A 20,904-nucleotide genomic window follows, 5' to 3' on the forward strand; every position below is an offset into this window, starting at 1 on the left:
TTTGTCTTTGGTTTCCGTCCAATCGCTGCAAACTGAGTTCAAACTGCAAAGGCAGTTTGGCACTCAGGGCTGGCATCCTCCTGCAGAATAATCGTTTGACACCACTTTAACTGCCAGGGCTCAATGCTATCAAATTTTGGAGTTGGGTTTTGCTGGAGCATTAGCCTTGTCTGTCGAGAGTCATAAGAAGGAGCATGGACAGTTAAAGCGGGGTCACCGGATTATGTGTGGCCTGCATGGGGATGCAGCCCAGTTAAACGGGTGCTCCATCAGTAGAATAGTGGCAGGACCCGCAAATAAATGTGCTAAATCATCAGGGATTGTAGTTTTCAAGGTCTTTAGCCTTCTTGTGTGCTGGGCCCACAAAAACTACAAATCACAGGGATTCTGTAGAGGGCCAGTTAAAATGTAGTATCTCTACATTTTATTCTACTTTGTTCACAACGCCAGAGGGGATGTGTTGTCCAGTAAAACCCAGCATGCTCACTGATCATCCCTTTAAAAAGTGGATATGAAGGGCCAACCGAACTGACATAATATTGAGGCCGGAAGGCTTTCTCGCCAGCACTCCGTCTCTGCTCTTCTTCTGGCGGAAGCTGCTGGATTGCGGGCAGTGAAAACGGATAATTCAAAAGAATAGCTCTCACCTCCATCTCTTCAGGCGAGTCCTTAGCAGGTAAGCCTTCCATTAGCGTAAGTGGCAAAGGTCCACACTATGGAGGACCTGGGAGACAGGCTCCACTACACTTCTGCTTCTTCTTCACAAAAAGCAAAAGGGCTACGAGAGTAGGGTGGGCTTAGATTTCAAATGCTCCCTAAATTTTTTTTTTAACTTGTGGATTGATTCAGTTCTACAAAGAATCTAAATCAACACGACCAAATGTCAAGGCAGGCTAGGATGTGAGTCAACGGAAAAAACACATACAAGGATGCTTAAGAAGCAATTCTAGTAGGATAGTTGAGCGATTCGGTCGGATGAGCACAAAATTAGCTGAGGGAGCCTTTCATGATGGAGTTACTGCAAGGTTGAAATTTAAAGCTGAAGGGAAAATTAATTGGGGGGGGGGGGGGGATTCCATAGGAGGGAGTGGGTATCAAATGCATTATTTCTATAGTGTAGGGCCTTGTGCATGGGCCAAAGGCCTGTTCCACCTCTGTTCTGGCAGGGTCCTCTGCAGACGAGGGATGGCAGATACTCCATTTTGTGTGAACAGGCTGGAAAAGTCTGGCAACTTCAACCCAGAAAGTCTGAATCGTAGAATGGTAGAGAGCTGGAAGAGGATCACAAGGGCCATCCAGTCCAACCCCATTCGGCCATGCAGGAACCACAATCAAAGCATCCCCACGATGGGCCATCCTCTGCGTAAGACCTCCCCGGAAGGAGACTCCACTACACTCGAGGGAAGGAGGCTGGTCCACTGTCGAACAGCCCCTTACGTTCAGGAGTTCCTCCTAATGCCTGAGGCTGGATCTCTTTTCCTGTAGCTGCATCCTTTCCCTCCTGGTCCTAGTCTCTGGAGCAGCAGAAAACGAGCTTGCTCCTCCTCAATTGGAAGCATTTAAACAGGCTGTCATATCCCTCTTACCTCTCTTGTCCCAGCTAAACATCCCCCAGCTCCCTAAGGCGTTCCTCATAGGGACCTTGAAACGGTGGTACATGCGCTGGGTAACCTCTCGCTTAGATTCTGTAATGCGCTCTACATGGGGCTCCTTGTAACAGCCGGAAGCTTCAATAGTACAAGAGGGGCAGCCAGATTGGTCACGGTGCATCCAGGTTTAACCATATATCACCTGTTTGAAAGATCTCACTGGCTGCTATTCGCTCCGAGCACAATAAAGGTGTGGTTATTACCTATAAAGCCCTATAGGGCTTGGGCCGAGTTACTTGAGGGACGGCATCTCCCCATATATCCGCCCGGCCACTCAGGCACCGGGAAGAACCTGTTGGAATACCATCGTGCCAAGGTATGGTTGCCACATCCCAGAGGCTTTTTCATTAGCAGCCCCGAGGAGTCGGAATGTCCTTCCCTGATGAGCGCCGTCTTATGGACCCTCCTGGGAATCATTAAAACCTTTCTTTTTGTCAGCCTCGCCCCTGAAGATGGAGCTTGTATCTTGCATGCCATCAATTCTCTGCACCCGTGATTTTGATGTGTATGATTGTTTGTAGAGGTTTTGTACTTTGGGTTGTATGTATGAGATTGTTGTAGGGTCTTTTATAGTCGGTACCCCCGCTTCGATCCTATGGGGACAGGCGGGGAGACATAAATAAAATATTATTATTATTATTATTATTATTATTAGGGCTTCATGGGTTTCCAGACCCTGCACCAGTGTAGTCACCTCCTTGGACACATGGCTCCAGTTCTCAATGTCCCTTTTGAATGGGTGGTGCCAGAAACTTGGATTATTCTGTGCCTGCAGTCGCTTCTGACTTACGGCAACCTAAGCAGCCTTTAGGGGTTTTTGCTTGGCAAGATTTGGTTCAGAGGAGTTTTCCTTGCCTCTGAGGCGGAGAGCATGTCACTGCCCAAGGTCTCCGGTGGGTTTATATGGCCAAGCAGGGAATGAACCCTGGTCTCCAGAGTTGCAGTCCAACACTCAACCACGACGACCCTCAAAGCAATGTTAAAAACACGTGAAGATTGCAGAGTAAAGGCTGAGAGGGTGTGACTTGCCAAAGATCTTCCCAAGAGATCCAGAGGCCAGCGTAGGGGTTGGTGGTCACCAGGTGTAGTAAGCTGGTGTCACCCCCCATGCCATCTCTTATACCATCCCATACATAATCCTTAATTATGTTTTGTTGTACTATGTTAGGCGGCTGGTACAGACGGCCTTGTGGCGTTGCGCCCTGAGGCGAGGGGTTGTTTGCACACACCTCGCAAGCCTAGCACGTCCATGGGTGTGTGGCGGCAGCTGCTGCCACCATGAGAGAGTGCGCACACATGATGTGATGGCAGGGCGCATCCAACGGGGCTGCGCCACTGGCATGTCAGCACACCATCCGCTGGCGCTTTGGCGCAGTGGTGGAAGTTCCACCACAAAAACGGAGCCACTTCCGTGTGCTTGATCGCTGTATTGCATGCTATGGGGTCCCTAGAGTTACAAGGAACAGTAAAGTAGAGTAGTTAATTGAAGCGGGTGTATATCGGATTATATTTGGATTACGAGCATACGCACCGCCAAACTGTGTTGACATTACAAGGGGCCCTTTGATATGGCAGGCGATCGTCTGGACACATAACATACCCCTTGTGTATGACAAAAAACATGGAACCCGAAGTCCCGTTTGTGTTGCATGGGGCCATGTGTCGCCCCTGCGCCGCCGTCTCACATTGGGTTGCCAGTAGCAGACAAGGGAGATTCCTTCTGGGGGAAGGAAACTTGTTCTGTCTGAGAGCATTCTGCTGTTGTCCTGGTTGTTTTGATATTGCACCGGAGAAAGTGCAGGGTGCTAAAATCCTGCCCTAAGGACCCATTCTGGGTATAAAAATATGGCGCAGACAACAGCACATCTGTCCCTAGTCTGAACTGGGCAGAAATTTGTTTGATTTTGTCTGCGCCGGCGGCCTCAGTAGTCAGCCACCCAGGTTCCATAGTTGGCTGGCTGAGCCATCTTCATCCCAGTATCCCTTGAGACTGGGTCATGCTTCAGATCAGTATTGCCACTTAGGAACCTGTATTGGCTATCTGCAATGCCTTGACTTTCTTAGTTTTGTGTGGTGATGTGTGAGAGGGTTGGCTGCAGGTTGGGTCGTTTTGTAAAATGACAACATTCATTGGGAATCGGCTTGGGGGGGTTTCGCTGGGTATGGACCTGTGTATGTTTCTTGGAGAGCAAGCTCCCAGCCCAGGAGTTTCCACTAACCCTCTTGCTACTAAATTTATTAAGCTACATTAATTCTTTCCCCATTGAGTTAACAATTGGTGGGTGTCCTGTTGGGACCCTGTAATTTATGTAACACTAAGAAACCATGTGGGGGAATTGGGAAGAGTGTAACAAGACACCAGCAACAGTGTCCTCATGTGCATCAGGCTCCATCCAGTGGGTTTCCTGGCTGATGAAGGAATCAAACCTTGATACGTCTCATAGTCCAATGTTCAAACCACTACACCTTGTAGGTAACGTCTGGGAGATTGTAAATGGCCATTTTATAGAAGTGGCTCTTGAAAGAACAATTGTGCTATATTGAGCCTTACAGGAGGCTCAGGCTGCATCTACATTCAGCATTAATGCAGTTTGAACTGCTTAACTGCCATGGTTCAATGCTAGGGAGTTCTGGGGTTTGTAGTTTTTGTGAGATATTTGTCCCTTCTCCCGTCGAGAGCCTGGTGCCCCCAAACTACCAATCCCAGGATCCAGGCATTGAGCCATGCAGTAAAAGCAGTGTCGAACGAGCATTAATTTAGTAGTGTGACACAGTCTAGTCTGGCAACCTCCATGTTGGACCCGGTGCCATAACATCTGGATTTGTCGTTTTTTGTATGTTAGATTTGTCTTTTGTCTTCCATCCCCTGTTTGGCCTCACCAGCCCTGGGCACATTCTGGAAATGTGAAGTTTGTAGAGACTTTGGTTGGTTTTAGTAAAGACATTTCCATCGGCTGGAGTTAGGATTTATTTTATTATTATTTCTTTCTTGTTTCTCTCATGGTCTGGCACATCTTATTTTTCAAAAGGTTTTAACTCTAAAATGGGCGATGTATGCTGAAGATGCCTTTTGGACACAAATGCATCAATGGGGTGTATGTAGCAAATACAATGTTTATTCACATCCTGGGTTGTTGCATCATCTAGTCTACGCAATACATTTTGCTGCTACTGATTAACGTTTTACATTAACGAAAAACAGGTAGAACGCGCAGACGTTCGTGAAACGTTTGCAACTGGTTTTGGATATATAGCCTTTACAAAGAAGGAACGCATAAGATCGTGAAAGACGAGGCGCTCTCCTTAGGCACACGACTTTGGAAAGCCACAAAGTGGGAGTCATTTTTTTCTCTGAAGTGTCTTGCGAGCATGTCAGCCTGTTAAAAGAATGAGAGTGGCACACAATCAATGGGCTAGCTCCTTTTCCCAAAGATGCCATAGATAGGGGTAGTGCAAATGGTACTCTCCAGATTAGGTTGCTGAAAGCCCGCATTCCGCACCATGGCATACGGGCTAGGGCGGCTTGGACTTGTAGTCCAATATCGGAAGAATGCCTTTTAACAGCAACAACAACAAACAACAACAATTTATTTATATGCGGCCCCTCCCGCAGACCCACCTGTGGATACCAAAATCCATGGATTGGCGAAGTCCCTTAAATACAGTGGCATAGTAGATGAAAAGTTCCCTATATAAAGTGGCAAAGTCAAGGTTGCTTTTTGAAATTTATATTTTTGGAATGTTTTCTATCTGTGGATGATGGAATCGTGGTTTAAAAATCATGATAATGAGGCCCAACTATAATGTCACAATGTGAAGGCCCGCAAAGCGTGGCTCGTGGATATAGCTACAGAGTCAGCAAAGGCTTCAACAAATGTGTATTCTGTCCCTCCTGCAATGAATTTCCCTTCAGTCCCAATTTCTTGCACGGGAGGAAGTGGGTCATTGGCCCTTTCAGATGAGCAAAATTTGAAGTTATCCAGGGGCAAGTGAAGCAATGGGGGCCAATCGTGGGGTTTCAGTGTTGTTTATCAACGTAGACGCCAAACACAATCAAGAGCCACCTAAACACAATCGGGGGTCATTCAGCAGGTTAGTAAATTTGGGGGAAAAGAGTGTTACCTAACCCTGGAATGACCCCAAATGTTGTTTAAGATGGCACTGATTGAAACCCCTGATTGCCCCTGCATTCCTTCACAACTGACCCGAGGATAACTCTGGCTGTGTCCGTCGGACCGTTTCCCCTCAGTCACTTTGGCGTCTCGCTTTCTTTTTGATGTCCGTAAAACTGTGTTCTAAATGCTTAGCTGAAGTTTAAGTTAGCACCAAATGGCAAGAATTTGGAAACGGATGGGGGGAAAATAACAGGGCAGAATTGTTTTTTGGGTTGGCCACTGGCCGTCAATCCACACACATCCATAGCTAAAAACACACCCCTGTATGGTTTCCCAGATAGCCATGCCCCCATGTTTGGGTCGGCCTAGCTGCCTTCCCTGAGCCCAGCTGAATGGCAACATATCATCATCATCATCTCATAAGCATCAATCATCACATCATCATCATCATCCCATTTCCCTTCCCTCATTAAAAACAACAAACAATAATCAAGATGTAAATACTATAATAAAACACAATAAAATAAAATTGCTTAAAGAAAATCAAAATAGGGAGCAGAACATCTTGGGGGAGTCACTAAAGTAGACCGTATCAACCGTATAAGTGGGAGTGAATATGGTAGTTACTCAGGAAAGGCCTTTTCGGAAGAGATCTGTCTTGACACCTTTAAAGCTTCAAATAGTGATATGTCGGATCTCTCCGACAGGCCATTCCATAATGGGGGAGTGGCAGATGAAAAAGCCCTCGGGGGTGACCTAGCCACCTGGTCTTTGTTGGAGTACAGTTTTCCCAGACAACCTGGGTGTGGGGTGGATTTATGGAGGAGCGATCCCACAAGTAGGCTGGATCCAAGCCATGAAGGGCTGTTAAAGGTACCCAGCATACCCAAAGATGGGAAGATCCAGAGTGTCTCCCTTTAGAGATGTTCTCAACCTGAGTGGTGGCTCCCCATTGCTTACAGAGGGGTCTCACAATTTTGTCTCTTGGGATCTTCAGGTAAGTGCAGTCTTCCCCATCACAAAGCTTGATGCGCAGAACCTGGATTGATATGGAAAGGAGGAGGAGGAAATGAAGCAACCCGCCACTGCCACCACCTCTGGGGATGGGGAAGAAAAGTCATGCAAAACATGGGAAACCATGCTTGCTGTCACAATTAAGCATGTGCAGCCATCAGATGAAGCCAAGGGCTGGATTGGGAACCTCAAGGCTTACTTCCCAAGCCCTGCTTAGACCACGATATCATGTAAAGAGCAAACCCGTGGTGCTCTGGACTCTGTGCTGCTGCTGGTGACTCTATCTCTCTCTTGCCTCCAGGGTACCAGCCATGGACCATGCGGGGCTCTTGACAGATGCAGGCAACAGTGACCAGAAGGCGAGGAAAAGCGAGAAGGACCTCCTCTGGCATGCCATGGTGTTTCGGAGAGCCCCAATGTTTTAGGGAATTCTGAAAGGAAAGACGAGAGAATTGAAAAGCTCAACAATTTTTATTTACTGCACTTATAACCCCCTTTCCTGAAAATGGGATCCAAGGGGGCTTATGAGGTTTTCTAGTGTTGCATTGTTTCTAGTATGTGTGCCATCGCCATGGCCAGCAGGATGTCCATCAGAGAAAAGGTGGACCTCTAGACAGACCCATGGATGCAACCAACCATTCGGGTCATCTGGAGAGGTTCGTTCCTTTCTTTCCCATCAAAGCCTAATGAATAGTCACTTCCCCTGTCCAGCTGCCTTTCCTATCCTACCCCTCTGTGAGATTTCTCTGTGGAAGAAATTTCTAAAGAAAATAATCAGAGAAACAAGTCAGAACCTACATTCATACGTCAGCTAACCCTCATGAGAAAGGCAGAGGGTAATTTTGTACGATATAGGCAAACAAGTACAAGCACAAGTGCAAAGGGAATGCAATTCTCCTTCAGCAGTCCCAAAAGAAAAGCGATTGGGGGAAGGCTGCATAAATGTGCAACAATCCTGTCCCATCTCATCTCCTGCTGATGGGTCAGACTTTCACCTCTGTCATTTTTATCCCATGCTGACTGAGGGTGATGGGTGTTGTATTCAACCTACTCCAAGGTGCCAGGTTGTGGAAGACTGGACCTGGACTGTTGTTGAGACATGTACCAGAGAAACATTCAGCACATTCAGCTGAGCCCTCATGAGAAGGCAGAGTGGGAGTGTTTTGTACAGATATAGGCAAACAAGTACGTTGTTCCTTTATGAGCTCCACAACCAACCATTTACTTTATTGTATCTACTTCCCCCAAATGTGGGACTGAAATCATCCTCCAGTAATGGTGACCAATAGGGAACGGTAGTCCACATTTGGAAACCTAGGCCTCTCCATACCCATTCTTTCTCCTCACAGAGAATGATTACTCCATAGCCAAAACAGGAGAACCAAGACGTTTCATGGAACTGCAATGGTTAGAACTGCCACTGTTTCCTCTGCTATCATTTTACCCTCCTAAACTTCAACTGTACACATCTCAGGACAAGAACCTGATTGTTTAGTTCGTGTCTATTGGTAAAACTATCCAAAACAAGAAACCAACATCAATTTAAGTAGCAACAAGGGACCTCTTTGCTAAGAATGCATGAACGGGTATCATGCTCATGCCAGATGCCTGATCATGTTTGTTGTTGTCTGCCTTCAAGTCCAGGATATGTGCATCTTATGTAATGGTTGTGTTTTAACTATGTTGTAGCCCGCCCTGAGCTGTGAGGAGAAGCTAATAATAATAATAATAATAATAATAATAATAATAGTCACCCCTCCTTTTCTATGCGAGAGCCATTCTGGAGTTTCGCGTATATTCAAGTCTCATTGGCTTGAATCTAGGCATGGGCATGCAGGGGTGCGCAGGGGTGCACTCTGGGCATGCACCCCATTCATTCCCCCTCCTTTTGCCCTCGTCCATAAGCGACGAACACGAGTATAAAGACCACAGGAACGGAGGGAGAACTGTTTTATAGTATTATATGAAGAGGATGATGTAGGACTAGAAAGCTCTGTTTTCCATCACCCAAATGTTTTTGCTGGGTTTCCAAGGAGCTCCTTCCCACTATAGCTGTTGTTATTATTGGCCAGAATCCTCTATCATGGTCTACAACAGCATTGATTCCCAAACACTGGTTCTCTCAATGTTTTGGACTTCATCTCCCGGTATTCCTGACTGTTGGCCAAGCTGACAGAGACTTCTGGGAGTTAAAGTCCAAAATACAAGTTTGGAAACCACTCATCAGTGTTGCATAACTTCACATATACTTAGCAATGTAGGAGAGAAACTAATGTTGTCCAAGATCCAGCTCTCAGTCACCCCTCTGTGGCCTTTGATATCAAAAAAGGGATTTCTCAGGTAACTATCCCAAATGAGGGATCCCCAGCTCAGGAAGATAGCTCTACTAGGTTGATCCAGATGGCTCAGTATGGGAGAAACCCAAGGGACTTAGCCATGATGGGATCTCTCAAGATCAGAATCAGCATAATCCCTTCACTGTGGGAAGGGAGCAGTGAGCTGGACTGGGAGATGGTTGGCATATAGCAGTCAAAGGGAACATCCTTTTGGGAAGGAAACTCCTTCTGTCTATCAGCATTCATGCCAATTGTCAGGTTGTTATGGAATATTGCACCTGAGAAAAGTCCCTTAAGCCTATAAAATATGTGCTTAGATAACAGCAAATCTGTCTAGTCTGAAACTGAGCAGAAACTCTGTTTGATTTTGACCAGGTGCCTCAGTAGTCAGCCACCCAGGTTCCATAGTTGGCTGCTGAGCCATCCTCATCCCAGTATCTCTGAGCCTGGAGTCATGCTTCAGGATCAGGATGGTATTGCTACACAGGAACCCTGCAATTTGCTATCTGCAAATACCTTTGCTTTGTTCATTCTTGTGTGTATGTATGAAAGTGTTTGCATGCAAGTTGATTCTTTTTGTATAAATAAAATACATTCATTTGGAATCTGCTTTGGGAGTTCTCTGGGTATGGACCTGTTATATGTTCTGGGCAGCAAGTTCCAAGCCAGGAGTTTCCCTAGCCCTCTGGCTACTAAATTATTGAGCTAAATTAATTTCCACATTGAGTACAATTTGTGGGTGCCCTGTTGGGACCCCTGTAATTTAGGTAACACTAAGAAAACCTGTGAGTGAGTTATGAAGATGTCCAATAAGACACCAGCAACAGTGTCTTCATGTGCATTAGACTCCACTAATGTACATTGACACTTCCTAGCTGGTGTCCTGATGCACAATGAGACTGATGCGCATCCAAGCCTTCAGTAGGAGTGTATATTGTCAATGGGTGACTGAAAGCCACATACAAACAAGTGGATGTACATTTACAGGAAATAGAATTAAGTACTTTGGCAGCATCTGGGGTGAAATAAGGGGCTGCTGAGACTTTACTATATACAGGAGCCAGCAAAGTGACTGATATGTATTGGGACCAATGCTCTATTAGCACCAATGTACAATAGGACCAATGTGCATCAGTCCCGATACACATCGCGGACTCTTGTCAGTGTCTTGATAACCATCTTTGCAATTCATTAACAGCACAATGAGTAAATGTTACTTACACAGAAAATGATAATGACAATGCCAGTCATTCTCTTACTTGCCAAAGGGCTGTTATTATGTCATTACTATTCCGAAAAAGTAGGAATGCATTACAGTTAACTGGTTTTTTGTAAGTCTAGTTGTATCCAGTAGCAAAGAAAGCAAATATGAAGAAAGAGATGGATTCTGATGGTAGAGTAAAACTATGGGATGACCCAAGTTAAGGACCAGGAGGCACTGTTATCTAAATTGCTCCACAACTGAATTTAATAAGGGGAATTAATTAACCCACTGGGATGCCTTTTCTGGTACTATGTGACAAGGCATCTCTTAGAGTCATAGAATCACAGCGTTGGATGAGACCGCAAGGGCCATCCAGTTGAACCCCATTCTGCCATGCAGGAAATCCCAATCAAAGCATCCCCAACAGATGGCCATCCTCTGCTTAAAGACCTCTAAGAAAGGAGACTCCACTACACTCCGAGGGAGAAGTGTCTTCCACTGTCAAACAGCCCTTACTGTCAGAAGGTTCTTCCTAATGTTGAGGTGGAATCTCTTTTCCTGGAGCTTGCATCCATTGTTCCGGGTCCTAGTCTCTGGAGCAGCAGTAAACAAGTCAGCTCCCTCCTCAATATGACATTCCTTCAAGTATTTAAACAGGGTTATCATATCACGAAGTTTATCACATATAGCTTAGAACGGCCCCTGAATGTTCTTAAAGGGACCGTTCCTGGAACGGGAGGCAGTGGGGAACGCTGTATATCGCACAGTGAGAACATCACCGCTTAGCATTCTCCTTCTGTTCTGGAAGAGTTCCAGAGGGCCGATTTTCGAGAACGCTTGAGAAAACTTTCCCGAAAATCGGCCCTGGGGAATGTTTCCAGAACAGAAGGGAAACGCTCAGCGGCAGCGTTCTCGCTGTGCGATATACAGCGTCCCCCACTGCCTCCCCTCCCCAGAACGGCCCCTTTAAGAACGCTCAGGGGCCGTTCTAAGCTATATGCGATAAACTTCTATTTAACCTCCTCTTCTACAGGTTAAATATCACCAGCTCCTTAAGTCCTTCCTCATAGGACATGGTTTCCATACCCTTCACCATTTTAGTCGCCCGCCTTTGGATACGCTCCAGTTTCTCAATGTCCTTTTCGAATTATGGAGCCCAGAACTGGACACAATATTCCAGGTGGGGCCTGACCAAAGCAGAATACAGTGGCACTATTACTTCGCTTGATCTAGACACTATACTTCTATTGATGCAGCCTAAAATTGCATTGGCCTTGTTAGCTGCCGCATCGCACTGTTGACTCGTGTTCAACTTGTGGTCTACTTGGACTCCCAGATCCCTTTCACATGTAGTTTCATTCAGCCAGGTGTCCCCCATCCTATATCTGTGCATTTCATTTTTCCGCCTTAAGTGCAGTACCTTACATTTCTTCATGTCCAATTTCATTTTGTTAGCTTTGGCCCAGCTTTCTAGTCTATTCAGGTGTCTTCCAGCATGGAGTCTGATATCAAAGTTTTTGGGCTATGTGACCATGTTCTCGAAGAGTTTATTCCTGACATTTCGCCTACAGAGAATGTTGACATGCTGAAAAACCCACAAAAAACTATGGATGCCAGCCATGAAAGCCTTTGACTTCATATGGTACCAGGATTATTAGAACCCATTGGATGGGGAAATGTTCCAAAGGGGGAAGTCCCAAAGACTGCTGGGATGCCCAGCAAAAAACTAAAAATAAACCGTAAACGTTCTGGGTGAGGATGAACTGCCCTTTCTAGTCCCACGTCATCTGCATCTCCATCACATGCTGCATATCTCTGGTTGACTTTACCTCCAAGGAATATCTTAAACAGATTGACTGGAAAGAAGAACCTGTCTCTCGCCACACTAAATTAATTTGATCCCTCCTTTTCTAAAGCAGTCTAGCATGACAGTGGAAGAGGAGCTCAAACAGCTTGGTTGATGTGGCCATAGAGGCATTAGGTCCCACAGAAGGATATAATTGAGAATCTGGAAGAGCCTTTGGAGGAACAGGCCGGTCTCTGAGGGCACCTCTGAATCTTCCAAGTCCACCATGATGAGAAAGATGGTATTTGCAATCATCTTCATGTCTCTTTTCTTCCTATCTCTGGCTCAGGAGGAAGAATCAGGAGAGGAGCCATGCTATATCCAGAACTGTCCACGTGGGGGCAAGAGATCAATATCGACTGAGGTGGGTCTAGATTTGTACAGTATGTGTTCATGTAGCAACTAAGAGCCAGCATGGTATAATGGTTTGGGTCTTGGACTACGATTCTGGGGATGAGGGTTTGAATCCCCACTCAACCATAGAAACCCATGTGGGCACGTCACACTCCCTCAGTCTCATAGGAAGGCAAAAGCAACCCCCCGGAACAAATCTTGCAGCAAGAACAACAACAACAAAAACACTCCATGATGTAGTTTTTTGTGGCGTTTTTTGAGCAATGTGGCCATTTTTAGAAGAGTTTATTCCTGATGTTTCGCCAGGATCTGTGGCTGACGTCTTCAGAGGACGCATTCTCTGAAGATGCCAGCCACAGATCCTGGTGAAACGTCAGGAATAAACTTTTACCACATGGCCACATAGCCTGAAAAACCCACCAAAAACTATGGATGCTGGCCATGAAAGCCTTCAACTTCACTCCATGATGTGTTTGCAATAAGTTAGGAATGAATTGAAGGCACATAACAACAATATTTGTCAACTAGTGGTCTTAAATATTTTCCAGATTACAACCACTTTGCCCTTGGTCTCAAAAGCCTTCAGTAGGGATGTACGTTGCCTATTAAATCAGCTGGCCCAGAATAATGCAAAACGTATTGGAATAAGATATTCGAAAGTGTGCTGTTACTGTCATTGGGGGGGGGGAGCCCTTTTGCTTCTGACGGGACTTTGATATCAAACTCCATGCTGGAATTATGGCACCTGTAAGGCTGCCAATTTGTTTCAGATACAGATCATGAGTTGTTCTTCAGATGCGCTTGAATAAACAGACTGCAATTGACTCCACAAAAGATTCTGCTGAGATAAATTGTCCTAAAAGTATCACACTTTTTCATTCTTCTCCTTTTTCTTTTGATACCAGAAGACTCTTTGCGGAGTCTTTGCTCTTTTGAGGAATTGTGTTTATATATGATATTACACCACTATATTAATTTGTGTCCGGCTTTTCTCCCAAAATTGGGACCCAAAGTCCGAAGACGTACAAAAATACAACTGCGAACTTCCACAAGTGACAATTAAAATGGGATTAAACTATTGCAATATTTAAAAAGATCATTTGCTTAAAAATATAATACCATTAAAAAGATAAAAAGCTAATTTGTTCTCCTTCCAGGAGGAGGCTGGGTTTGCCAAAAGGGAAGACGGAGCAGCCTTTTTGCAAAGGAAGTAGGCTCCTCCGACTGCTGACAGTTTGCACCAAACAGGTAATTACTGAATAGTCATATGTACGAAAGTCCGCACAATGCAGCAAGGGGAAAAGCTTCTACATCTCTCACAAAGTCCTCTTTAATCTTTAAGACGTTATTGGAAAAGGAACCTCAGGCTATCTAGAGAACATGGGGGATTTCTGCTCAATCTAATCCCCCCCCCAATGTGTTTTTTAGGCTCAGGATATTCCCTTTGCCAACTCTGCTGTATAGAGATATCAATACCTGCTTCTTCTTCTTCTTGTAGGGTTTCCAAATGAATTAAGGGACAAGGCTCCTGTCCCTTTAAGGATTGTGTTGAAGAGGGAATGTCAGAGTGTTGCTTCTCACAACCTAGTTTCAGCTCCCTGCAGCTTCCAAGGGGACAATAAGGAATATATTACTGCCGGTTGAGACACCACTTCTTCACATGATGGTCACTTGTCACTCAGTGTTTGCATCATATATTCATGGATTTCCCTTTGGAGTTTTCTTCTGCCGAAACAGGAACTTCAATGACGGACCGAAGTTCAGCACTTGAACATTTCACACTTTTCGTTGACCTGGTTCTATCAGTGACCTGAAAAATTCAGATTCAATTGCAAATTGGCAATTTGCAATACAAAAGAATCCTCTTTCAAGATACAGCAATGAAATTATGTTCAGATTTTGGGAAATGGGTTGGGAGAAGAATTTTCCAGCACCCCTCTTGTATCCTTATCAGGCCAATTCAAAAGTCACTAAGTAATGGGTAAGCTTTAGAGTTTTGCAGAACTCTTTATCAGGCATGATTATATTGGCAGAGAGAGAAGGGACAGGAAAATTATTGTCTTAATATGGAAGATACTGAAGTTTGCACTGCAAAAATCTAAAAATGAGGGTGGGGGAAGCAAAATCTGGGGCATATCCAAGGAAACCCATACAAGAAATGCCTCAGGATGCCCAAAGGATGGGATTATTATTATTATTATTTATAAGGGCCTAATATGTTTTGGCTTATGGGCGTCCCTAACGCCGTCTTCAGGAAAAGACATTGCATTACAGAACATTATTATTGTATTACATTGCCTATAGCCCAACGCTACTCGAAGTGGTGGTCTGTGGACCAGTGCCAGTCTGTGAGTTGTCAGTTGCTTTTCCATGGCATGTTTCCAAGAAAGAAAAACAAGCAATTGTGGCCAAGGAGGACAAATATGGTACCAGCACATAGGAGGAAAAGATTTGCAGGTTGCACACATCAGATACTTTGAGCAGTATGGTTATAGCCTAGAGATACCCACTTAAAACCAAAACATTGGAAAATTCTGAGCTGGGAACTCCAAATCTGTTTAATGGGAGAATGTTTTCACCTGTTTTTCTTCTTCTAGTAAATGGATTTGGAGTTCGAGGTTCAGAAATTTCTGAAGTTTTTCTTTCAAGTGGTCCCCTAAGGAAGACTTATGAGTACCCAATATGCCAAAATGTTTTTGTCTTTTCAGCTCATAAATAGACTGGCCAAAATCCTACATCACTCTCTAGATCTTATATACATAGTCTGTAGCTATGTCACAGGAACACCACGAAACCCTGTTAGTGAATTGCAAAGATGTGTGTCTGGGCACTGGCAAGAATGTGCCAATGCACATCGGGTACTTCAGATGTACATTGGGCATTCCTGGCACGACCTAGACAGTGTCCAGGTGCCCACTGCGCTATGGTCCATCTGTCACTCCACTAGCTACCTTTGTGCAATGGATGCCTGTACAATGCAACATCACAACAGCCCCTAGATGTTGTGACACTACCCAGTTCAATTTTCCACATGTAACATAAGGCCACAGAGGCTGCATCTGCATTGCAGAAATAATGCAGTTTGTCACTACTTTAACTGCCATGGCTCAATGCTATGACATTCCAGGATTTGTAGTTTTGTTTAGCCTTCTCTGTCAAGAGACCTCTGATGCCATAACAAACTACAAATCCCAAGATTCTATAGCATCGAGCCATGGCAGGTAAGGAGGTGTCAAACTGCCTTATTTCTGTAGTGCAGATGCAGCAGATTCTGTAGTGCAGATTACATAGACCTAAGTCCCATAGCTGAATGCCAGGGATCATTATTTGAGCATCATTAGTTGTGTCTCTGACTACTCTTCAAAATTTTAAAGCTGACCAAAAACAATTTTCAGTATGGACTCCCCAGTGTGACAGAGATAATGTCCTCTCTTTTCTCTTCCCAGTGGAATCTTGCACGCAATTCTTTTCTTCGCATGGCCCATCAATGGAAACCCATCTTTGCAAGGGAAATGAGAGTTCGAAACAGGAAAGCAACCTTCTCTGTAGTAGCAAAAAGCTAAACTTTGGAACTCTTGTCCTGGGACTATTCAGCTGGCATTTAGTTTGATTGCTTTTTGACATTACCGATAATTGAGTGCTATTGCTATTTTGTTGTAGCTGTTACCATCTCACTAGTGAGTTTAGCAATAATGAATCCTGTTCATTACATACATCAGCATAATGCTTGCATATGTCGTTTTTTAATCATTGAAGAAAGAGGTAGGAAATACTTCCTTCCGTAACAACCAATGATCGTAACCATTGCAAAAAAAAAAAAGCCATCTTTTTTTTACACAATGCAACCACCCAAAATGGACATACAGTGGACAGTGGGAAGTAAAGAAAGGAACGGTGGCAGCAAAGGATCCCTCAGAAATCCCAGAGCATGCACAGAGCATTGACGCATCCCCTGGGATCTCACAGGGTTCCTCCAGAGGCTCTGTTGAATGAAGCTGGTATTTCAGGACAGTTGTGCTTTTATATGCTCATTAAGTTCACTAAGTCACACTCTGTCAGCCTCAGAGGATTACAATAGCAAACCCCCTCTGAAGAAATTTGCCAAGAAACCCGCATGATAGCCTTAGGGCTTCCAGAACTCGAAAACGACTTGAAGGCACACAACAACAACAATTTCATTTATGAGCCATTCAAAGAATCTGGATTATAGGATGGCTCCATAAATGCAGAAAATAGGTTCGTTACCCATATCACTAAGGAACCAAAACCACGATCTGTTCACATCTAGGGGGGAAAACAACATCAAATAGGTGGAAGAAATAGTTGTGAATGCAAGAACAGGGCATTACAAACCTGAGACATGGCGAGTCAAAAGCCTAAACAAAATCCATTTATTTATTTTTGGAAAGAAGCAGCAATCCCTCTTTAAGGAGTTGCAAAGTTCTGGACAGGCAAGGCCCCAAAATATACACCACTTCATTATCTCAAGGCAGGCTTTTTGATGATATTCCTTGTTTACTCAAAAGGGAACAGGAGTCCTGTGCTTGGGTTGAAAGGATGACCAACCGTGCTAGGAGAGGTTATTTCAGAAATATAAGTCCCTCCCTTAGAGTTCCTAAGGCAAAATGCTTCGTTTGGCTACCCTTCCTTCTTTATCGATGGCATAATTGTAGTTGCGTGGATTGTTCAGGCACTCCTCGATCCGCTGATCCAGGTTCTCAGGAGTGATGAAGCTCTTGGCATCTTCCTGCATCAAGAAGAGAAGGAAACGAAGAGTTACATTAAGACAAGTGTTTTAAAAAGTCACAACGATATGCTCAGTATTATGGACATCAAACATTCATCTTGGCTGTATCAGTATTTGAAGAGTGGGCTTTGAAGATATCTCCTCTCCTCTCTCAAATTTAACCAACTCTAGACCCAGTAGCTTTCTAAAATAATAATAAAACAGGACATCATTCAAATGCCAGCTATTCTCATCTGAATCCTCTCCTTTTATATAGTGATCCTCTTTAAAAGCAAAACAAAACAACAAACAAACAAACCACCTAGAGTGGCCACAGTATTTTTGCATCTAACTACTGGGAGCAGTCCACTTTGGCATTACCTCTCTGTCATTTTTATTTATTTTATTCATTTACAGCCCTCCTTTCTCCCAATAATGGGACTCAGGAAGGCTAACAACATATCTAAAAACAATACAGATGAAAACTATACAAAGGTATTAATAAAATATTTCTCTCTCTCTCTCTCTCTCTCTCTCTCTACACACACACACACACACACACACACACACACACACACACACACATATATATATATATATATAGGATTTATTTGAAAAGTGATAAAACAATTTATAAAGTTAAAACATTCAGCTTTAAAAACATTAAAATTCATTGAAACGCCACATACAAGGCTTAAAAAACAGCAGCACATCCTAGTTGATTTTAAAAAGCCTGGTGGCATAAAAATGTTTGGAAGAAGAGCAAAGATGAGGCCATTGTGGCCTCTTTGGGAAGGGAGTTCCAAAGTCTGGGAGCAGCCACCAAGGAAGCCCACAAAATGAGCCTGGGAAGCGGGTGGGACAGAGAGAAGGGCCTCTTCCGGTGATGGCAGAGATCTAAGGAGCTCATAAAAATGGTCAAAGGTATGGAAACCAAGTCTTAAGAGGAATGACTGGGTATCTTTAGAACAAGAACATGAACCAAGAGATTCAAATTACAAGAAAAGAGATTCCATCTAAACATGAGGAAGGTTTATTTATTTATTTTCTTAGGGAGCTGGGTATCTTTAGGACAAGAACACAAACCAACAGATTCTAATTACAAGAAAAGAGATTCCATCGAAATATGAGGACGGGGTTTTTTTTAACTGTAAGAGCTGTTCAATGGTGGAACAGATTGCCTTGGAGTGTGGTAGACTTTCCATCTCTGGATTCTTTAACTAGAGGTTGGATGGGCATTTTTCAAGAGGGCTTTAGTTGCATATTTCTGCATGGTAGGGGATGTGACTAGACAGTCCTTGTGATCCCTTCTAACTCTAAAATTCTATGATCATGAGATGATGTGACTCACTGGAAAAGCTGATAATGTTTGGGTGAAGTGGAAAAGAGGTAGATTCAATCAACCCACTCGTCATTTTCTGTGGGTTTTTTGGGCCACGTGGCTGCGTTCTGGGATTTATTTCTGGTGTTTCGGCTGCAACTGTGGCTGGCATCTTCAGAGGGAAGTGTGTGGAGTATATACACCTGTGGGAGCCTTGGTTGGGAGGGAGTGGTTTACATGTAAATGGTGAAGTTAGTGTGTTGTACCCAGCCTAGAGGTGTGTTGTGTGGAGGATACGTAAGGGGAATTTGTGTCCATTTAATTGGTAATTCATTGTCTGCAGGGAAACCCCTTGAGCCTGGATGCTGTTCATTTGCTTGTCTTGAATCTTGATTTTGGTGTTGAACCAAGACAATACAACACACAAACTAAGTCCACCATTAACACTTAAGCCACCTCCTCCCAAACAAGGGTCCCACAGGTATATATGCTCCACACACTTCCATGTCACCACCCTCTGAAGATGCCAGCCATAGTTGCAGCTGAAACATGAGGAATAAATTATTCCAGAACACGACCACACAGCCCCAAAAAACCCACAGAAAACTATGGAGGCCAGCCATGAAAACCTTGGAGTTCACACTCCACCTGCAGTTTGCAGGAACTGAGGAGAGCAGTTGATGACCAGGGCTCATCCAGGTCTCCCATTCATAGGGTCACCATATGTCAAAATCAACTTGATGGCAAATAATAAGCTGGAAGCAGTAAGAGATTGTTTATGAAAGGAGCACAGTCTGCAGCACACAAGCGTCCTTACCTGTAACTGGAGCACCTCTTTCTCCTTCTCCTTAATGAATTCCTCCATAAGGGTTGCCTGGTACTCTGCTCCTCTCAGCCGGCGTTCTCTCTCAGCAGTTTCTTCCTTTCGAAGACGCTCCTCCCTGGGGTAGAAACACAAAAGGGATAGTACTCACTATCCTTTTCATGATAAAAATATGCTAGCCATGACATCTTTTTTGAAGACCACAAAGCACAATTTAGAATAGCTCAAGCTTATATTTCTACACAACAGTAGATGGGTCACTATTTTTTTGAGGATTATTGCTTTGCCTCCATAAATAAACAAGATGTTCCGTATCCAAAATAGATAATATTTCTTGATGATCAATACAAAACCCTCCAAGGAATGTGAACTGTTTGGGGACCAAATCTAGACACATCCCTCTTGGACAGAGACTTGTTCCCACCTCCGTTCCTGGAGGCGCTTGTTTTCTGCGTCATTCCATGCCATCAGCCGCCGATGTTCCTCCGCCGCAGCTTCCTCTCTTTGCTTCCATACGTGCCCAAATTTCTCCTCATACTGTTTCCGCAGGAAGTCTTCTTTGAACTCAGCTCTACAAAAACGACATAAAGGGATGTTAAAGGAATATTACCGCCCTTTGCAAGCATTATCTTCCTTACAGAGCCAAAGCGACAAAGTTCTCATGCATCCCATGTCAATTCAAACATGAGCATCAGCTTTACCTTGGCCGAAAATATTTTGGCAAACTATCCAGCCCCAAAAGGGGGAAATCTCTGTGGAGCATCTTGCGAAAACAATCACAGACCACAACAGAACAGAGGGAAAAGGAGCACAAAATGCCTAAACCTACAAAAGATAAGAGGAACCTCATTCTCTCTACTACCCAGCATTTCAGTTCCCTTATGTTCCCCATGCCCTCCTCCCTAAAACATTCCTTTTAGGGATGCGGACAATCCTTTTGCAATTGTCTTGCTGGAACTGGCCACAGCAGTGCGCTACTTGGATATGAGTGCATCTCGAAACAAGCTGACAGTAGTTGATGAAAATGACACATGTCTAGTGTATTATATTAAGATCATAGAGTTGGAAGAGACCCCAAGAAGGGCCATCCAGTCCAACCCCTTTATTCTGCCATGCAGGAACTCTCAATCAAAGCATCCCATTGACAGATGGCCATCCAGCCTCTGTTTAAAGGCCTCTAAAGAAGGAGGCTCCACCACTTTTGAAAGAGAGTGTGTTTCCCTGTTGAACAGCTCTTACCGTCAGGAGGTTCCTCTTAATGTTTAAGTGGCATCTCTTTTCCTATAACTACCATCCTTTGCTCTGTGTCCTATTCTCTGGAGCAGCAGAAAACAATCTTGCTCCATCCTCAATATGACACCCCCTCAAATATTTAAATAGGGTTACCATATCACCTCTTAACTTTCTCTTCTCCAGGGTAAAAATACCCAGCTCCCTAAGTTGCTCCTCATAAGGCATGGTTTCCAAATCCTTCACCATTTTAGTCATCCTCCTTTGGACACATGGCTCCAGTTTC

General features: G+C 44.3%; 1 protein-coding gene across 1 annotated transcript in view; it reads right to left on the reverse strand.

Annotated features, from left to right (window-relative positions):
- Positions 1-16,891: 16,891 nt before the first annotated feature.
- Positions 16,892-20,904, reverse strand: part of MRPS26 (mitochondrial ribosomal protein S26) — a 5,280-nt gene continuing 1,267 nt past the window's right edge. The window contains exons 2-4 of the mRNA XM_042466441.1: positions 19,813-19,959; positions 19,383-19,506; positions 16,892-17,265 (exon numbers count right to left, since the gene is read on the reverse strand). Of these exons, the coding sequence (XP_042322375.1) occupies positions 17,134-17,265; positions 19,383-19,506; positions 19,813-19,959 (403 nt within the window). The 3' untranslated portion in view covers positions 16,892-17,133. The remainder of the gene's footprint in view (positions 17,266-19,382; positions 19,507-19,812; positions 19,960-20,904) is intronic.

Source organism: Sceloporus undulatus, chromosome 5 (genome assembly GCF_019175285.1).
Source record: "Sceloporus undulatus isolate JIND9_A2432 ecotype Alabama chromosome 5, SceUnd_v1.1, whole genome shotgun sequence".
NCBI lineage: Eukaryota > Metazoa > Chordata > Lepidosauria > Squamata > Phrynosomatidae > Sceloporus > Sceloporus undulatus.